At 35.1% G+C, this 20,147-nt stretch overlaps 4 protein-coding genes and 1 pseudogene across 5 annotated transcripts; 1 reads left to right on the top strand and 4 right to left on the bottom strand.

Annotated features, from left to right (window-relative positions):
- Nucleotides 1–542: 542 nt before the first annotated feature.
- LOC108472105 (cysteine synthase-like) lies at nucleotides 543–3,078 on the bottom strand (annotated as a pseudogene).
- On the top strand, nucleotides 2,967–12,170 carry LOC108473898 (5'-3' exoribonuclease 4). Its single transcript, XM_017775707.2, has 22 exons — nucleotides 2,967–3,420; nucleotides 3,961–4,063; nucleotides 4,147–4,223; nucleotides 4,301–4,492; nucleotides 4,650–4,769; nucleotides 4,944–5,006; nucleotides 5,108–5,254; nucleotides 5,369–5,533; nucleotides 5,616–5,693; nucleotides 6,462–6,548; nucleotides 7,261–7,341; nucleotides 8,050–8,145; nucleotides 8,248–8,318; nucleotides 9,446–9,574; nucleotides 9,693–9,769; nucleotides 9,859–9,899; nucleotides 9,996–10,070; nucleotides 10,207–10,358; nucleotides 10,457–10,561; nucleotides 10,653–10,728; nucleotides 10,910–10,992; nucleotides 11,148–12,170. Exons 1-22 carry the CDS (start codon nucleotides 3,214–3,216, stop codon nucleotides 11,845–11,847), a joined length of 2,925 nt encoding a protein of 974 aa, XP_017631196.1. The 5' UTR covers nucleotides 2,967–3,213; the 3' UTR covers nucleotides 11,848–12,170.
- A 722-nt stretch (nucleotides 12,171–12,892) lies between these two features.
- On the bottom strand, nucleotides 12,893–13,708 carry LOC108474158 (uncharacterized). Its single transcript, XM_017776077.2, has one exon. It carries the CDS (start codon nucleotides 13,571–13,573, stop codon nucleotides 12,968–12,970), a length of 606 nt encoding a protein of 201 aa, XP_017631566.1. The 5' UTR covers nucleotides 13,574–13,708; the 3' UTR covers nucleotides 12,893–12,967.
- Nucleotides 12,893–15,898, bottom strand: LOC108474156 (probable transcription factor At3g04930). The gene has a single exon (XM_017776076.2). It carries the CDS (start codon nucleotides 15,745–15,747, stop codon nucleotides 14,479–14,481), a length of 1,269 nt encoding a protein of 422 aa, XP_017631565.1. The 5' UTR covers nucleotides 15,748–15,898; the 3' UTR covers nucleotides 12,893–14,478.
- A 347-nt stretch (nucleotides 15,899–16,245) lies between these two features.
- Nucleotides 16,246–19,529, bottom strand: LOC108472875 (guanosine deaminase-like). Of its 2 annotated transcripts, none has more exons than XM_017774434.2 (5): nucleotides 18,878–19,529; nucleotides 18,414–18,473; nucleotides 17,262–17,452; nucleotides 16,704–16,808; nucleotides 16,246–16,540 (listed from the first exon to the last, which is right to left on the bottom strand). In XM_017774434.2, the coding sequence occupies exons 1-5, from the start codon at nucleotides 18,891–18,893 to the stop codon at nucleotides 16,352–16,354; spliced, it is 561 nt and encodes a 186-aa protein (XP_017629923.1). In that variant the 5' UTR covers nucleotides 18,894–19,529; the 3' UTR covers nucleotides 16,246–16,351. The 2 variants fall into 2 exon arrangements, with proteins under 2 accessions (XP_017629923.1, XP_017629924.1); XM_017774435.2 differs by having other exon boundaries at nucleotides 17,334–17,452.
- Between the last annotated feature and the right edge of the window lie 618 nt (nucleotides 19,530–20,147).

Below are 20,147 nucleotides of genomic sequence, written 5' to 3'. Positions count from 1 at the left end.
TTCATCCCATTTAGCATCTAACTAAGACACCTCACCCTGCAGTTTTCTCATCTCTTGCTGTAAAACACTTACCTCCTTTTGCAATAGCATAGTAACCCCTTCCCTGGCCATGAAGAATCGTTAAAGCTATGATACCTTTGATGAGAGAGAAATTAGAAGAAGAAGTCAGAAAATAGAAAACATAGAGATGGAGAAGAATTAATTGAATAAATAAATTTAATGCTTAACAAAATTCTTTTCATAACTGCCCTTACCCACTTACAACATGATATATAGGAAAAAAAAACTAAAAAATTATTGCTCACAAATTAGCTATAGTTACGGTACAACTAACTGTACGTGTAAAACCTCTAAACGCTCCGTTTTTATTAAACCTTTTTGCATATTGTTTCATTAAAACCTTTAAACACTTCATTTATCTATTAGCCCTTTGTTTCTTACTTCAGTTTAGACCCATAACAACATGTCATTAATAGATAATACTATTCATATGCCACATCTACTAGGAAGTATAATTTGAATAATTAAATAACTTTTGAGACTTAAACAACTTTATTCAGTAAATTCACATTTAGAACCCCAGCGATGAACCCAACACCAATTAGTTGAATCTTATGTGGACCTTCAACTTTAACATATGCAAGAAGTTCATAAATATATAAACCATGCACATACATATATACATATTTGAGACAAATGGTAATGCTAGTTTGAAGGGCAATTTGAATAAGAAATTACATTATAAATGTTAAAAACTTAATAGGTTTTTTCTCAATAGAGCACTGCACTTTCAACTAGCTCAACCCCAATGAGTTGAAAAGAAAATGTGGCAAGATGCAATACAATTAAGATATTGAAGTCACGATTTTATTCGGTCTAATTAAGCGGCATCAGGAACTCTAACCTTAATGTCAGGATTCTATTCTCTCAGATACATCTTAGATCTACTTACGAAACCTTCCGATAGCGGATAAAAGGATGTCTATTTTCCCTCCAATGCCCTTCCATATTCTAGTCTAGTTGTCTCATAATGGGTCTAAAACAAGAAATTGTATCGAATCATGCCAACTTCTAAGGCTCCAAATACCAAAATGTGCATAAACATGATACCTTTGAGTTGGCAGGGTTTTCAAACTGTTGAATAATATAGGAATTAGGAATCTTTGCTATAATTTCCTCGGCCTTCTCAAATGCACCTATCATGTCCTGGGACGGATTGATAAGAACCACCTCGCCCCGAAAGCCCGGAGGACCATTCTCCTTTCGAAACTTGATAAATAAGGCATTGTAATTATGAGTCTGTAACCCTTAGAAGCTTCCAAGAATGCCAATTCGATTCCAGTATTACCACTCGTTGGCTCGATCGGGACAATCTTCGTGAAAAAACCAATAAGGAATAATTGGACAAACATAGCGTAAGTAAATGTATATTTTCAGTTGCAAATTGAACGCAATCTAACATTAACTTGAAAAATATGCAAATACCAACCTCACCTGGTCTAATAATACCCTTCTCTTATGCATCTATAATCATACTATATGCAAGCTTGCGATGCAAAGATTATAAACTCTACCCTTTGATGAAACTCAATATCATTCATGATGATCGAATATTATGCTACATATTTTGTATAAGTCTAGTTCAGCTTCCATCTTTATACTCTTCATACATTTCAACATTCATTTTTAATTTCAAAATTTTAATTAGTATACTCTTTTAATTTAATAACTAAATTCTAATTAATAAGAAAGTAAAAAAACTTAATTAATAAGAAAGTAAAAAAACTTACATTAAATTTGATTATATTCCATCTTTAAATTAAAAAATTCTCATGATGATAAATTTAAAATCATATGAAAGTCATGTAAGCAAAAAAAGAAAAAATATGGAATTTCACTTTGCTTCTTTGAAATAGTGTTCAAGAATCTTATAATTTCAGAAGGAGAATCTTATAACCCTATAGCTAACTTTCAATTTAATATTAATCAGATGGACAAATTTTTTATTTTGAGTATGAAAATAATCCAATTTAATAGAAATATGAACAAATTTTTATTTTAAGTATGAAAAATAATCTAATTTAATAGAAATTTTTGATAATGTTATTCATTGAATTTAAATTATTAAATTGAAAAAATAAAAGATTAAATTCTACAAACTAAAAACAAAATAAGTGAATTTCAAATGAATAAATAGCGCAAAATGGAGAAAAATTAAGAGATTGTGATAATACCTGTCATTTACACTTGACTCAATTTCTAATCAACATCCGTAAATTTTAATTTAATTCTTAAATTCTAAACCATTTTAATTTTAATTGAATTTTTAAAATATTAGTATTGTATTAATAGGAATTCTTTATTAATTTAATTATCAATTTTAGCACTTCGATGTTTAGAAAAGAATATAATTTTCTTAAATTTTAACTACTCTTGTTAAGTTTTACTAAAATTCTATCAATCACGTATTTAGAACACAAATATATATTTAAAAATAAAATACAATAAATAGTAAAACATATAGTTTAAAATTAATTAATGATAATAGCATATGAAATATATACACTATTAAAATAAAAATAGATTAAGTTGTAAGGAAAATTAAATTTAAACATATAAATACATCAAATTAAGAATATTAAATGAATATAATTATTTATCATGGTGTTGCCATCACTAGTGTCAATTTAAAGATGATAAAGTATGAATAATAAAATTAAAATGTATAAAAATAAAATAAAATTTTAATTGAATGATAAATGTAAGGTTTTACTAATATAATGGATGCGGATTCAAATTCTAATTATAATGAAATTTTTTATTTTTAATTAAAAAACTAAGATTAATTTGTAGTAATTATATTTTTAAACACCTTAATTGATTAAAATAACAGATTTTTTAAAATTTAAACCAAGTATATACTTTTCCGCCAAATTGAATAATTCCTTGCCCCTTTGCTTAGCCATCCTATCCCTATTTTACTTCCCACCATAATATAGGGCAATTTAGTCATTTCAGTAATGCTCACAAAAGAAAGGCTTTTTATATTACCGTTGCACCGTACAATATCACCGTCATTTACACATCTCGAATTTTCTCTCTCTCTCTTTTTTCTTTCTTTTTCCGATATTTTCCCTCTATCGGAAAAAAAAAAACCCACCCTCCAAAACCTTTGGTTGACCGGAGGAACCCCCAATTCTACACAGCACAGCTATGGGAGTACCGGCGTTTTACAGGTGGTTAGCGGATCGGTACCCGCAATCAATCGTCGACGTAATCGAGGAAGAACCGAGAGAAGACGCAGATGGAAATCAAATACCAGTTGATGTCTCTAAACCTAACCCTAACGGCCTCGAATTCGATAATCTTTATCTCGATATGAATGGAATCATTCACCCTTGTTTTCACCCTGAGGGCAAGGTAATTTTTCTTTTGGAAATGAAAGACCTTCAGAATTTCTTTTTGTTTGGATTTTTTTTTTCTAAATTTTATTTTGAGTTGATTTTAGAATTTTTTGTTGTCGTTAGGGATGTAATTATGATGATTGATGTACGAACTGTTTGGAAATGTGTTTTTACTTAAGATGTAGTTTAGTAAATGTTATTGGGAAATATATGTTGCTTAGGAAGGGTATTATGGTGCTAGAATTAGCTTTTGGGGAGGAGAAGGTTTTAGGGAGGGTCTATTTGCAATCTGTATATAAATACAATTTTGACTGAAAGCAAGTTTTAGGGTAATCAAGTGGTGGATTGGATATTATTATGGTCAGGAAGTTGTAGTATGTTTTCCTTTCTTTGTATGATCTTGATTACCATGCATCGAGAAGTATTGTCCTTGATGACTGGTGCATCAACATTTTTCCTTTTTTGTGTTCCGTAAGTTGGGATAGTGGTTTTTATTTCTGCCTTGGCCTTGATCTTTTAGTGGATATCACTCATCGTGATGTTTTATTTATTACAGCCTGCACCTGCCACCTATGACGATGTATTTAAATCAATCTTTGACTATATTGACCATCTCTTCTCATTGGTTCGTCCTAGAAAGCTACTCTATATGGCAATTGGTAGGCTTTATTCCATGTTTATTCAATTTTCTTTCTTCTTTTAATTGTTTCTTTAATTCGTTTTGTATATATAATATTTGTAGATGGTGTTGCCCCTAGAGCTAAAATGAATCAGCAACGAACTCGACGTTTTAGAGCGGCAAAAGATGCTGCTGAGGCAGTAAGTCTTTGAATTATTTAGTGGATTCTAATGATCAGATTAGTTGATTTATATTTTGGTTGTTTATGTCATGTTAGGCAGCTGAAGAGGAGAGATTGAGGAAAGAGTTTGAGGCTGAGGGGAATGCTTTGTCCCCCAAGGAAAAACCTGAAACATGTGACTCAAATGTTATTACTCCTGGCACTTCATTTATGGCTGTGTTGTCTGTAGCTCTTCAGTATTATATACAATCTAGGTTGAATCATAATCCTGGCTGGCGGAATACAAAGGTGCGAAGGACATTATCCTTTTCTGGCTTCAAGGATTGGATGATTCCTTGCAAAATGGATAATCCTTTCTGTATAATTTTCCCATATACTTTTGGCTTTCAGGATACTTTGTCTCTCTAAATTTATTTATGGGGCTGCATTGGGTGACTATTTGAAGGTTATTCTTTCTGATGCAAATGTTCCTGGTGAGGGAGAACACAAGATTATGTCATACATTCGTTTACAACGTAACCTTCCTGGCTTCAACGCAAACACGCGACACTGTCTGTATGGTCTGGTGAGAGTCAACTCCATAACTAGCCCTTCACACTATGCTACTTCTGATTCATTTATGGCTCTCTCATAGATGTTTTAATTGTAGTGCTAAATTAGGCATTTGATTTGTCATGATCAGGATGCAGAGATGTTTTAATTGTAGTGCTAAATTAGGCATTTGATTTGTCATGATCAGGATGCAGATTTGATCATGTTGTCCTTAGCTACACATGAGGTTCACTTTTCAATTTTAAGAGAGGTCGGTGCCTCTTTATCTTTATTTTAAATCTTATTCTCAGTTTCAAACAATTTATTGCTAATGGTTGTTTTTATTATTATTCATTTTCCATTGCTGTGTAGGTGATTGCTCTTCCTGGACAACAGGACAAGTGCTTTCTCTGTGGTCAAGTAGGTCATTTGGCAGCAGAGTGTCGTGGTAAGCCAGATGATGAAACCGGAGAATGGAATGCTATGGATGATACACCTATACACAAGAAGAAATATCAGGTACAGAAGTAAACTCAATCTCCATTTAAGTGATACAACACAAGCACAATTGTTCATTCCTCTTTTTCTTGCTTGGTTTACATACTGTGCTGATTTTGCTAATTGTATGGACAGTTTCTTAACATATGGATGTTGCGAGAATATTTGGAATATGATTTAGAGATCCCCAACCCTCCATTTGAGATAAACTTTGAAAGAATAGTGGATGATTTTGTTTTCATATGTTTCTTTGTTGGCAATGATTTCCTTCCACATATGCCAACACTAGAAATCAGGGAGGTCTGTGATTCCCTTAGTTTCAGTGCCTGGTTTTTCTTTATTCTATATTATTAATCAAAGCATAAGTATTTTTCTGTTTCAGGGTGCTATAAATCTTCTGATGCAAGTTTATAAAAGGGAATTTGCAGCCATGGGTGGTTATCTTACTGATGCCGGTGAGGTAATTTTTCCCTATTTTTTTTTATGTATCTGTTAAGTCTTTGTCAGAAAGTTCACTATGAACCATAACAGATAAAAGTGCATCAATGGAATATCTAGTTATGAACTGGAGCTTTATTTCTTAATAGTAACGATCAGTAGAGTGAAGAACTCACTATGCTTTGGAATGAAGCGTTTGTGGGAGACTAATAATTTCCATTTTTACCTATCAAACATCAAATTTAGTGATTATCTCATCAGGAGTTGGGAATGGATTTCATCTCCACTTCAAGTCAAATAGATATTTATTATACATTTTCTGTCTTCACTTTTTGGTAGGTGGGATGGGTTGTTGTGCGTGGATACCAGTATACATACATAAAACCAGTACACAGTTCTTTAACCATTGACCATCTCAAAATTCACAAATCTAGAAAAAATTCTTTTTGGACTCTCTCTTCCCAAAATTATTTAGATTCCTAATCAATGGCTAGATGCTATATTGCTGTTATATGAGATTTTCTGCTGAAGAACAACAGATCAAAGTTAACCAATTAACAATGGGTGCATATTTGTTGACACTTTAGAAAAGAACTGAGATAGAGTACAGGCTGACTTAATGAAGTGAGTCCTCCTTGTTAACGACTTAATTCATTTATCATGACAAAATAGTGTGTTGCATGAGATCAGAAGAAATTGTTGTTATTTTTAATTTCTTGTCCAGATCAGGCTACAGCTGTTCTTTCTCATGGTTGCTGATATTATGCCCCCCCCTTTTTTGCAAGCACAGGTTTTGTTAGATAGAGTGGAGTATTTTATTCAATCTGTTTCTGTTCATGAAGACCAAATCTTTCAGAAGAGGGCTCGTATACAGCAGGTGAGTTACATCTTCTGTTCTTTGATGCATATGTGCATCTCCTATACATTGAAAACCAGGACATGAAATTTGGATGATTATATTATATTTTGATTTTTCTTTTTTAATGACTGATGTGATGCTAGATAAGTTGGGTGATTTCAGTAACATCTTTTAGAGCTAGGTTGCTTTTCTCTTGGAGCAATGTGTTACATTAATTAAAAAAAAAGTGTTGTATTTATCTTCTATTGATTTCTGTGAAGTAGGCTTAGCTGGAAAAATAATTGCTCACTTAAGGGGGACCAATCTTGGCCATTTTTTTTAAAGAATCTTTTGTTCCTTCCTAGCAACTACAAACATGTATGCAGAAATATGTGTAAATGTTCAAATTTTACTGCATCCAACAAATAGCAACACACACAACATCTGGGGAAGTGACTTTTGAAGAGATTCTTACTGAAGTGCAAAGAAATCTCTTGAAGGCAAGGAGAAATATATCCTTGATAGTAATAAATTTGTAAATTTTGAAGTTCAGTGAACTTCTATTTTATGATAACTGTTTTAGTCAGATCTTTTACTTGTCTTTATGAATAAATTGTGGTTTTGCCCAAGTTGTGTGCTTAAGTTATGAGCTTTTGGCTGTCCATTGGTGATTGGTGGTTTATCATGCGTTGTTTTATTTCTTCTTAAGTTCTCATATAAGTTCCTTATGTTGGTAAATGACTATTTTCAGGCAATTGAGAATAATGAACAGATAAAGCTTAAAGCAAGAGGAGAGTCCTCTGAGGATGCACAGGCAACTGTTGTAGATAAGGTCTGTGTAATAAATCATTTTGTTTTAAATTAGAAATCTGTGTTCAAGTAAAATGGCAGGTTCAGTGTCTCTACACGTGAAATTGCTTGGATTGTAGGTCAAAGTGAGAATTCAGGTTGTTACTAATTCGAAGCATATTGACGAGCTCACGGATGCTTAATGCTTAACTTGATCTGAACCAAGTGATATCATTATCTGCACTGAATTAGCTACCAAGTGATATCATTATCTGCACTGAATTAGCTTTACGCTCTTTTATTGATAAATTGAGAAATCTTTGGTTATGTGAAGTCTTGATTAACTTTATGCTCTTTCATTTTGTACTGAATTTTGTTGAATAACATTATCCACTAGCTTATCTTGACATCCGTCTAGCTTATCTTGACATCCGTTTGAACTGATGGCTTAACCTTCCACTTTTAATCTTTTAACCCATAAAGTTGAAAAGTGAAGGGGGAAGTTATAGTAAATTGCTGTGAATTTTGTAGAATATCATTATCTGCGTACTTTATTGACATCTATTTGAACTGTGAGCTTAAGCTGTTCCACTGTTGGTCTTATATTACATAATATATAGAAGTGAAGGGGATAGTTAGGATATGTAGAATCTCATGCAAGCCCTGACTGTCCTTTGAGCAATCGGAGAAGTGTGGTAGCTTTTTGTAATCAGCTTCTTGCACTGTAGTAATCTACTTGTTCTTTTTCCAGATTAAATTAGGGGAACCAGGATACAAAGAAAGATATTATGTTGAGAAATTTGACATATCAAATCCTGGGGAAATTGAAGAAGTTAAAAAGGATATTGTAAGTTTAAATTCAAAGTCCAGTGGAAGATTTTTGCCACAATACATTGTGTATGTGGTATCCTGGTAGAAGTGCTGTAATGGTTGTCTCTATTTCTTGCAGGTTTTGAAGTATGTTGAAGGGCTATGCTGGGTATGCCGCTATTACTACCAAGGTGTTTGCTCCTGGCAATGGTTAGTTTTGTTTTGGACTGGCAGAAAATTTGTATATATGTTCCCTTCTATCTGTCATTTCATAAACTAAACAAACTAAGATTAAATATAGAGTGTAAGCATTTTCTGTATGCTCTTGGCATTGACTTATGCATCCTTTCGCCTGCTTATGCTTTCCAATGCTATGCTTTAAATGCCAAGTGAAGCCTATGCTCGGCAATGGATTTATGTGTTTTTTGCCTCATGCTTTCCAACGCTCTGCATGCATTACTAGTAAATATCAGAAAGAGACGGTGTTATCTATACATAAATATAGAGTGTAAGCATTTTCTGTATGCTCTTGGCATTGACTTATGCATCCTTTCGCCTGCTTATGCTTTCCAATGCTATGCTTTAAATGCCAAGTGAAGCCTATGCTCGGCAATGGATTTATGTGTTTTTTGCCTCATGCTTTCCAACGCTCTGCATGCATTACTAGTAAATATCAGAAAGAGACGGTGTTATCTATACAAAAATTCGCTTAAGTTTGCTTGGTAGGTTGGAAGGTTGAAAGAGGAGAAAAGTGGATAGATAGAAAAATATTTTTCCTATCTATTGGTGTGCTTGGCTGGAAAGATGGAAAAGTAGAAAGAAAAAGTAACATCTTTCCATCAATTGCTTGGTAGAGTTGAAAGATGAAGGGAAGTTAATATGCATGCTTAACTTATTCCTCTCTCATTTCTTTCCTCTTGCCTTTCCAATTTGAAATGATTTGTTTTTATACATTATGATGCAAAAACGGTCGTCTTTGTTATTTCTTTTCTCACTTCTCTTTCCTACCGGGTGCAGTCAAAATTTGCCCTTTCCACTTTTGTACTCCCCTCTTTCCATCCTCCCACTTTCAAGTACACCCTTAATGCTGTGTGCTATTGTCTTTGCAAACAGTTGAGACATTTTCAACTTAAAGGTTTTAGGTTTTAGTCATGGTCAAGGAGAGCCAGGTATTTGGTATCTGATACTCTTTCTGTAGCTCAAACTGCAGTTGGCTTCTGCTGTATATACATGTCTAGTATGACTACCAAACAAATAGTCCAAAATATGCTACATGTCTTGCAATATGGCTTTTTTATTCAGTTAGTCTAAAGTGGCATCTACACTGTTTCCTTCAGGTTTTATCCATATCATTATGCTCCATTTGCTTCGGATCTTACAGATCTAGCTGATTTGGAAATAACATTTTTCATGGGAGAGCCATTTAAACCCTTTGACCAGCTCATGGGAACACTGCCAGCTGCCAGGTTTCTTTGCTTTATATTTGTTGTCTATAAGTATGTAGCATTTTACGTCAAATATTTCTTTTTGGTTCTGGTTTACTGTTGCTTATGCTATACTATTTTATCTCTTATCATGCTATAGTTATAAAGCTTTGCCTGAAGAGTATGGGAAACTGATGACTGATCCATCATCACCTATCTATAATTTCTATCCCACTGGTAAGAAGTCAATCAGCTCTTGGCGGTCTCTTTGTCTTGTGAGATTCCTCCCCTCTTGTAAAGTTCACTGAGATTTCTTTATGCGACAGATTTTGAGATTGACATGCATGGAAAACGCTTTGCATGGCAGGTGTATTCTTATCTAGAAATTTAACTTATTTTTATTTATTTTCCTCATGCATTTCAACAAAAAATTGTGGACTCTTACCCTTTTTCTTTCCACCAGGGTGTTGTAAAATTGCCATTCATTGATGAGAAGAAGTTGCTTTCTGCAACAAGAAAGCTTGAAGCTACTTTAACGGTCTGAATGGTTGTTTTAGATTAGCAAGCTTAATTTCTAATTGATGCATGCGAAATATCCTGGAGTCTTCTTTCATGCACTCTTGTTCTTACAATGTTTTTGGTTGATTCATTATTCTAACCCTTAATATCTACAGGCTGAAGAGCAGATTCGGAACAGTGTGATGCTTGATCTGCTATATGTCCATCCCCTTCATCCTTTGGCATCTCAAGTGATTTCGTATTATCAAATGTACCATCATGTTCGCCCCCATGAAAGATTCTTATGGCCAATCGACACAAATGCTAGGTTGGTTAATCTAACTGTTAATTATTGAGTGTTCACATTTGAAATAATTTTTAGGGAACATCTGTTGGTTTTACATCCTCCTAAATTGTCCTTCACAGCGGTGGAATGAATGGATTTCTTTGGTTATCTGAAAGGAATGGTTGGCAACATGTAGTCTCTTCCCCTGTCAAGGGTTTGCCGCATATAGAATTTAACCAAGTGTTGTAAGTCTTCCATGGTTCTATTTCCATTTTTTGTCTTGAACGCTTGTATAAATTTATCCTAATTATTTTTCATGCATTTTTTTCTTTGCAGGAATGTTACATATCTTAATCCTTTACATCATAAACATATTCCAAGACTTCCACAGGGTGTTTTGGTACCCATAAAGGTATGACTTTTTGACACAGGCGTAGGCTTAAATTTATTAGGTATAATTAGGGAACAAAAGGATGCACAAGATTACCATTGAACTTTCTTTTATGGTACTCTCTCATCCTGAGAAACATTACATAGCATTGTGGATCCCTCAGCAGAGTTTACTTTTAAACACATGCATGTCACTCTTGCAGGTTCTAACACCATTGGACATCAAACCTTTTCCTGTATTATGGCATGAAGACAATGGTGGCCGGCGCCAGCAAGGCAGAGATCGGTGAGAATTGTAGCATAATTTTAGAGATCTGTTACCATACTAGTAAAATTTGCCATCAATTTAGTGCCAGTGCTGTTAGGACCTCAGAATTTATTCAAAGGCCTTCATAGCTGCTGGTGGTTACTAGGATATTCATTGTTAAATTTGTTTGACAGGGCACTGGTACCTGGTGCAATCATTGGGCCTCAGCTAGGAGAGGCAGCACACCGTCTTGTCAAGAATACTCTTAATATAAAATCAAAGGGACCATCCTCTTGGTTGTTCGAGCAACCATCTTTTAATATGTCAAGCAACTACACCAGCATTAGACCAAGACCCGCTGGACCAGCAGGTTATGAAAGGGGCTTTCTTGATGACCCAAACCATTATTATTGCAGCCAGCCACGTGTGACTGGACCATTAAGTTATGGAAGGGGATACGGTAATGGCGCAAATTACTATAGTCAACACAACCATCCTCAAGGTATATCGGGTAACCCAAGACATCCATCATCCAATGGTATGCAAGTAAAAAACAACTTCAGGGCACAGGATAGATTACAGAATCAGGACCGTTATTGTGATTTGAGGACTGGAATGTCTGCTTTGTCATTTGAGGGAAGTGCCAGAGGTAGAGCACATGCAGAGATGCCTTCGAAAATGCCAAATTCTAGGTGCCTGCAAAATCTAGATCTCCTGTCTGAGCAGAACACAGGTGCTGCTCCCCTACCACCCAATACATGGATAGGTAAACCGGTGAATGTAAACCCTGGAAGTTGCTTAAAACAAGAAAACGCATCTAGTGGAGCGTACGAGAAGCAGACGAAGAAGGTTTATCAGATTAAGACTCGTCCATCTCCTGTAAATCGGCAGTGATCATGATATCGGATGGTGTTGTTGTTGCCTATTTCTTTGACACAGGCGTGTACATTCACTAATTGTCAACTTTTTAACTTATAGTGCATCAAAGTCATGCAAACCGTTGCGTAGTTTAAACCATAGGTTCCCATCACACAACCAAAACTAGGACTGTTATGTCGATAATGTCATTTATATGTTCAAGTTGTACAAATAGGCATAATCATATTGTAGATCTCAGTTTACAGTATAGCATTGGCAAGAGCCGGAACTGGCAAAGCCGCCTGTTGTGTTTTGTAACTTAACGGAGAAAATATGATTGGTATTGTTTCTCATTTCAAGGATGCCCCTTTCATTGCTTATTCTATTACAACCAGGATAGACATGATTGTATGACAAGTTTACTTGTGTTCCATTACAAGTATGTAAATCACAACCTATCATTGCCACTTTGTTTTTGTAAATGCATTTATATTTATATTTTGAAGAAGTTTGTAAGTGTAGGTACAATTACAAATAATATGTTCGAGATATATTTAGACATGATATACATCTGAGGAAATTCACATGATATTTGGCATAGGGAATTTGGACATTCAAAGTTTTAAATTCAACTTTATCAACATTTTGCCTTTTATAATTCATCATGATTTACAATCTTAAGAAGTATAATATAATCTTTTTTTTAAAACCGAAGCTTCTAACAAACTTGGTAAATGAATGAGGACCAAAGCTCAAATTACTACAAAACAAAGCCTAGAAACAAGGCCTAAAAGCTGGTAAACCTAAAGCTCAGGGTGTTAGAATAGTTGCCATGGGGAAGGATCATTCAATATCTAAGATTCTACAATCTTGATTTGCAGATAATTTCAAAGTGCTTGAAAGTTGAAACCATAAAATCTCTTTTTGGATTAATGTTTGCCAATGGTACCATGATCTATTCAAAACCCTTGAATTTTATATTTTAAGCATGCATGGAGCAACGAAATGCCAAGCAAACTAAAATGACGCACAAAAATCAAAGAAGCTTCGATTTTTTTTTCGGGGGGGGGCGTTTGATGGATTTTCCTATTTGCAGAAAAATATACCTTTAAGGCAAAGAAAAATTACAGAAATTTATATTATGCACCCTACCTACCTATTGCAAAAAGTAGCCACTCAAGAAGAGCACAAAGAAGAAGAACAAACTGCCATAAATTAAGAGGGCTTTTTGACCAGAAGTAAGAGCATTGCCCCCTAAACCAAATTGCTGATTCTGAGCAAACCCAGCAATCTCAACACTCTTACTCTCAAAGAAAGACTTTGCAGCCCCACAGGTAGGGCATCTCCAATCATCAGGCAGCTTATCAAACTGAAACCCTGGTGGAATTGGATAGGAAGGATCACCCACTGCTTCATCATACTTGAACCCACATGACCTGCACTCATATATCCCTGTGTTCAACACTGCAAACTTCTCTTCTAACCTGCGTTTGTCAATCGTCTCTTCTCCCCCACTTGTTTCTTCCACTGATGGAGATTGTTTGTTTTCTGGGTCAGAAGTTGGGGTTTCTTGACTGTCTTCTTTTGAGACATCAATGGAACGAACGGTGAAATGGGATTGGTTTCTATGGGTTTGGATGATGTTGGGAGGAATTCTGGAGAGGAGTTTATGGGAGGGAAAGAGATTAGGTTTTTTGGGCTTGGGACAAGGTTGGGTTAAGTGGTGAAGAGGAAAAATGAGTCTTGCTGTTGCAGATGCCATTTCAACGGAGGATTTCTCTTTCTATTTTTACTGATTTTGGGTGTTGGCGTCAGACTTGGTTTAGTGATATTTTTGGCAGTGGGTGGAGGAGAAATGAAAGGGATCCATGGAAGGGAAGGGGCATATGCTCTTTTCCTGTTTGAAAAAAATAGAAGGATTTGGATAAGGTGAGGCACCTGTCTCTCTGTCTACCATGCAACTTCTTGTTATGGGGCTAATTTTTTGTTTTGACTTGGATAAGCCTGGTTTTCACTTGGGCTCGAACTCCTCATTTTCCTTTTTACTAAGGAAAGGTAGAAATTGTTACAGGATCAAAAACGAAGTTTTGATCCCGAGACTGATATCAAAGATTTTGCCACCTCACCATGGTATGTGGAATCGACATTTAATTTTACAAACAAAATAATAGATGGATTGGATCTGGGATAACCCAAGAAATTATATATATGGATAATGTGAATCAAATAGCCTGAAACCTAATCAAACATTCAATTTTGCAGCCCTTCTTTTCTATTATGCTCATATAAAAACCACACTATAGTGTCTTCCCTCTGAAACTACCAAACATTTACCCATGACATCAACTTGACCATAGTGTCTTCCCTCTGAAACTACCAAACATTTACCCATGACATCAAATCAAGTTGAATAAGCTTCAGCTTCAAAATAACCAGAACTCATTATTCCAAAACCCAAAAAGCATTCTGTCAAGGCTTTACATTAATCGTAACATAACATCCTCTAAGCAAGTCAACCCAACTCATGTTTGAATATATCATATATTGTACACAAATGTGAAAAAAATACTACAACAAACAAACTAAGCAACAGAACCATCATTTCAATCAAATCAACCGAAACCCAAAAGCCACTTACTTCCCTACACTATATCAGCTTATCCAAAATCACCCATTCATCGACCGGAGCTCCTCCAAAGCCGCCTTAATCTCATCCTGCACCAGCTCCACCCGTTTCGAATAAACTTCCAACTCCATTATCTGCAGCTTTCTCCATCTTTCATCCATCCATTCCCCATTGCCCCCACCGCCCCCCAAACACAATGGCATTGCATTCATCACCAATCCACTGATCCCTCTTCCTCCATATCCCCATCCTCCTACCATTACACTACCTAACAACTCCTTAAACAAGGGTGTTACACAACTCCTCACGGTCTCCTCTATGACCCCGGCCACCCCCGTGTTAGCTCCTCCTCCACTGCTACCAACACCAAGTGCTTCTACATTACCATTATCATTATTAACCCTATCATTAGAGTTACTATCTATATGCACAATTCCATCGTTTACATCTCTTTTTTCCTCCATTTTCACTCCTTTATTTCTCGACCTTTTCTTCGTGGCTGCTGGTTTCTGTGTCAAATTCTTTTTCTCTCCACTTTCATCGATCAAACTAGCGTTGTTATTATTGTTATTTTCGTCATCATCTAAGACATTATCTTCTACTTTGCTAACACCATCACTCCAGATCCTTCTAGAAATTTCAAAAGTAGCTTGATCATGAGGGCTTTTGAAGGAAAATTCTTTACCTGAACAGATCTTGCTAATCACGTTCCTATATTTCTTCTTCAACCTTCGAAGCTTCTCCACTAATTGATTCTTGTTGAAATCCAGCTGGAGTTTCGATTTGATTTGATCGTAAAACAAAGCCGTATCGTGATGGTGATGGTGAGAAGTAGAAGAAGGATTTGAGCTCGTTTTCAACATTGTGTAATCGAGGAACCCTTGGAGAAGCTCGATCTCGTCTTCGTCGGTCCATAACCGTTGAAATAACCGTCGCGAATCGTCCAATTGCTGCGGCGGCGGAGTTTTTTTCTCCGGCACGACAGAATCGACGCGTTGGCGTTTGGAGTCAGGAGGCAATTCGTCGGTCGAGATGGCGGCGATAGTTACGGCGGAGGCGGAGGGGACGGCGAGAGGAACGGCAGGGACTGAGGCGAAGGATACTTGGGAAGGGATCGGTTGAGGGAGTAAAGAAGGGGAATTTATGTCTTCTTCTTCCTCTAACAATACCTCGTCGTCTTCATCGTTCAGAACGTCTTCGTTAACGTTAAGGACGTCGTCGTTTTCGTCGACCTCGTTATCGGAGGAAGAAGGTTCCTCGTCGTCGTCCTGAGATACCTCGAAAACGCCGCCGTACTGCTCCGAAGCCATGAGAGGTTCACGAGGAATCGGTGATTAGGAAAGCGTGTTAGTTGGATTCGGTTGAAGAGGAAGGGTAAGGTGGGATGTTTGGTTAGAGAGAGCTAACAGTCAACGCGCTTCCTTGGCGCGTGTTCGGGAGATTTAACATATATAGAAAATTTTAAATGATTGTAAAAGTTAATTCCCCGTAAAACTATAACCCAGAAATTAAATTGCTTTTTAAAACTTTACAAAATTTCAATTAAGATCAATCAAGCTCAAATCTCCGAAAATTAACTTGCAGAATTTGAGATTGAGATTTGGTGTTTAAAGTTCTTGATTTAAATTTAAAATTTGGAGTAAAAATATTATCAAAATTATGTGTTAATGATATGAAAAAATTATTAAAATATTATTAATAATTGGACAAAGATTACGAATAATATAATGGGAAGAATCTATAAAATAATTTTTATATTGTTTCGGTCTCATATCTTCATCATTATACTTATAACTATACTTATAGGATTTCTTCATTTTCTGAAATCAAACAGTGCGTTACTTATTGATAACTTCAAAGAGGGGGCAGTCTTAACATAAACTTCAAACTGTGTTTCTAGTAATGAAAGAGAAATTAATACAAGGTGAACTTTTCCTTGGTCTTCTCAAATACTTGTTCTGCAATGACAGCAACTGTTCCATCGGCTTGCTTGATCTCCAGGTTAGCGTTCTGGTAAAACCCAGTACCTCTCAATGCATCCGCAATGAAACTATCAAATCCTATTGCTACCGCTGCCTCTGCTTTCGCTCCATAAACCAGCTTCTGCTTTCCCATTACATAATAAACACGTCACGATTTCGGTTTCATATAGCCACTCTTAAGAAGTGACATCCAACTGGTCCGGGGTTGAAATCTCAACATATGCAACCGTGAGTTAATGAAAAGGATTATATACGTTAAAAAATAGTAAGGTTTGGCATCGGACCTTGATTCTTGACAGATGGATAGCACCGAAGCACATTGGGCAAGGCTCGCATGAAGCATACATTTCACAGTCTGAGAGCTCAATCCGATTCAGTTTCTTGCATGTCTGACATAGTATGTTAATAGAAAACATGGATTTCTCATACATTTATATGACAACCTAAGAATCCTTATATCCTAATGTCTAACATGCACCGATGACAATCGAGCTGAATTAGTCGTATTTCCTCGCTATATTTAACATACATGCAAAATTATCGACCATCACATGACTGCTACAAATACAGCAAACTCTTGCCATCAAACATAAAAAAGCCATAACAATTGCAAATAAATGCTGAAAAACCCCACAAATGAAAGCTAATGTATATTTATATGTATTTCTTCCATTGAAGCTATCATATTTTCTTACAATCAACAAAAAAAATCTAAGCTTTTCGTAGCAGTTCATGGTTTTCAGGGATTGGAACTGTTTCAATCGTTTCAAGTAAACATATGGACAGGATCGATAAATTTGATTAAATTGTTTTGTTGGTTTGTTTAGTTCTTTTTATCTGACCTCTCTAATAGCAGTAACCTCTGCATGTGCAGTAGGGTCAGTGTTTCTCAAAACCATGTTGTGGCAACTTACAATGACTTCGTCATCGCGAACGACAACTGCACCAAACGGCCTTCCATCTTTACATTCAACCCCTTTATATGCTTCTCCAATTGCTTGTGTTAAGAATTTGTTATCTCTATCCTGTACAGCTGGTTGAACGATAAACAGAAACGAGCAATTTCATAATCACCTAACAAACATTAAGCATGACAGTTTTCCGAAGATATCTACATCGTTAATCAAGTATCTTTGAATCATTCACTCCTATGTTGTCCGAAACCCGTCTCTAATACTTATGGCATGATTAACACGGCATATCCAAGCAATAATGACAACCCTCACTATGATCCATAACCTGTGACAGCTAAAATACCTACTATTGGATAACAGACCTATGCCATCCAGACTCTTTGTTTTTCTCGAACCCATGGCTAACACCTATGTGCAACACATATCTAGATATGGATATGAACTCATCCTCAAGTCCGAGTAACATTGATTAAAACAGCATATCTAAGCAATATCAGATCATCAATAATGATAACCATGACCATGATCCATAAAATGTGACATAGATTCTTTGTTTTTCCTAAACCTGTGTCCAACACCTATGTACGGCACATACCCGGACAATGATATGCAGTCATCCTCAAGTCCGGGTAACATAAATTAACGCGGAATATCTAAGCAGTATACCACATCATCAATAATTATAACCATCACTATGATCCATAAACTGTGACACAGCTAAAAGTCATCACATAACACCTATTTCTACTCTTCATTTTCCCTAAACCCGAGTCTAACACCTATGTCGGACATATGTTCAGACTTGCCCCGGGTAACATAAATTAGCAGATCATATCCAAGCAATATACCAGATCATAAACATCAGTTTGATCTATAAACTGTGACAGCTAAAAAAATAAACTATAAGATATGTGTATTGAAGGAAGTAAATCTCCAATACTAAACTAAAACAATAGGCAAAATTCAATGAATAAAAAGAATATTTTGAATCTACCGAAATAATTCTAATGGTGGCAACTATGAAGAGGCCATTTAATATTAGCTTTTAAACATTAAATCCTATGAAAAGTTGACAATTACCTTCTTGATGACCAGGAGAAGCAGAGGCAACGGAAATGGTTCCTTCTTTAGCTTCCAACACTAAAAAAAAAAAAAAAAAAAAAGAAGAAGAAGCAAAGAAACATTAATATTGCAATTAATTATTTACAAAACAAGATTGAAAATTGAGACACTTATTATTCTAAAAATGCATACAAAAAACCTAAAAACTATATTTTAAAAAAAATTGTGGAAAAAGTGAGTTCCTTTTTCACTTCCAGGCATTCACAAATTCAATTGATCTGTCTAATACTAAAACTAGAAATACAATGCAAAGTGGAAAAATTCAGTTATCTCAGATTCTCAAAAAGTAACAATGAAATTTTCATGAAAGATTAAAAAAAAAAAAACAACAACAAAAGGAGAAAGAAAGGATTAAAGATCAAGAAAACAAAATCTTAAAAAAAAAAAAAAAGACAAAACAAAACCCAGAAAGAAAAGCATACCCTTTGCCTCTTCCATGATAAAAGAAAAAAAAGAGAAGAAAATTGAAAAACAGGATTGATGAAAGGCAAATGGGGGTAGTCAACAGAAAATGGGAAAAAGAGAAGAAGATAAAATGTGACAGAGAGAAAGATAGGAGAGGTTCTTCACGTAATCATATAGGAATGAATAATTATATGTAATATACATTATTAAATATTAAATAAGACTCGTGGTGGAGAAAATAAAAAATAAAGAGTTACAAAGGAACAGGAAAAGGAAAATTAAAGTTGTTGAAAAAACACATGCAACATTCAAGTTGTACGAAAGGGACTGAGGCGAAGGATACTTGGAAGGGATAGGTTAAGGGAGTAAAGAAGGGGAATTTATGTCATCTTCTTCCTCTAACAATAACTCGACGTCTTCATCGTTCAAAACGTCTTCGTTATCGTTAAGGACGTCGTCGTTTCATCGATCTCGTTATCGGAGGAAGAAGGTTCCTAGTCGTCGTCCTGAGATACCTCGAAAACGGCGCCGCACTGCTCCGAAGCCATGAGAGGTTCACGACGAATCGGTGATTAGGAAATCGTTTTAGTTGGACTCGGTGAAGAGGAAGAGGATGGTGGGATGTTTGGTTAGAGAGAGATAACAGTCAACCCGGTTCGTTGGCGTCTGTTCGGGAGATTTAAAATATATATAAATTTTAAATTTCTTCGATTTAAAATGTGATGAATGATAAGAAAATATTTAGATAATATAATTATTGTAATAATTTGTTTTTTTAGTGGCATTGGAAAGGTTGGTTTCGGAATTTTATTTTGGATGTTGGTTTAGTATTAAAGTATATTAAAGTTTCACCTTAATTTTACTAAATTAATTAAGGTATAAAGATTAAATTATAAAAGTTTATCTATATAAATTTTAAATAGTCGAAGAATCAATTTAGCAATTAGACTGCTATTATGTAGCCAAACGATGGTGGATGACAATTGAAATCTACCATATTGGTTAATTGTGTTTAAGATTAAATTAATCATGTTTAATTAGATTAATTAAGATCAATTCATTATTAATTTAAGTATAAAAGATAAAATAAAAAGAAAATAAAACATTTCTCCGTTCATATTCATCTTTTTCATGAAGCAAAAGAAAGAAAAAAAGGGTTTGAAGCTTTCAAACCTTCAATCTTAGTTTGGTGAGTTTAATTTAGTTATTTTCTTATAATTTTTATATTTTTGAGGTCGTGAGAGCTTGATTTAGCTAGCCCATGTGCCAATTTGTAAAATTGTTTAA

The sequence above is a fragment of the Gossypium arboreum genome, chromosome 11 (genome assembly GCF_025698485.1).
Source record: "Gossypium arboreum isolate Shixiya-1 chromosome 11, ASM2569848v2, whole genome shotgun sequence".
Lineage (NCBI taxonomy): Eukaryota > Viridiplantae > Streptophyta > Magnoliopsida > Malvales > Malvaceae > Gossypium > Gossypium arboreum.
The sequence above is the reverse complement of the archived record's forward strand: the minus strand, read 5'-3'. Positions and strand labels throughout refer to the sequence as shown.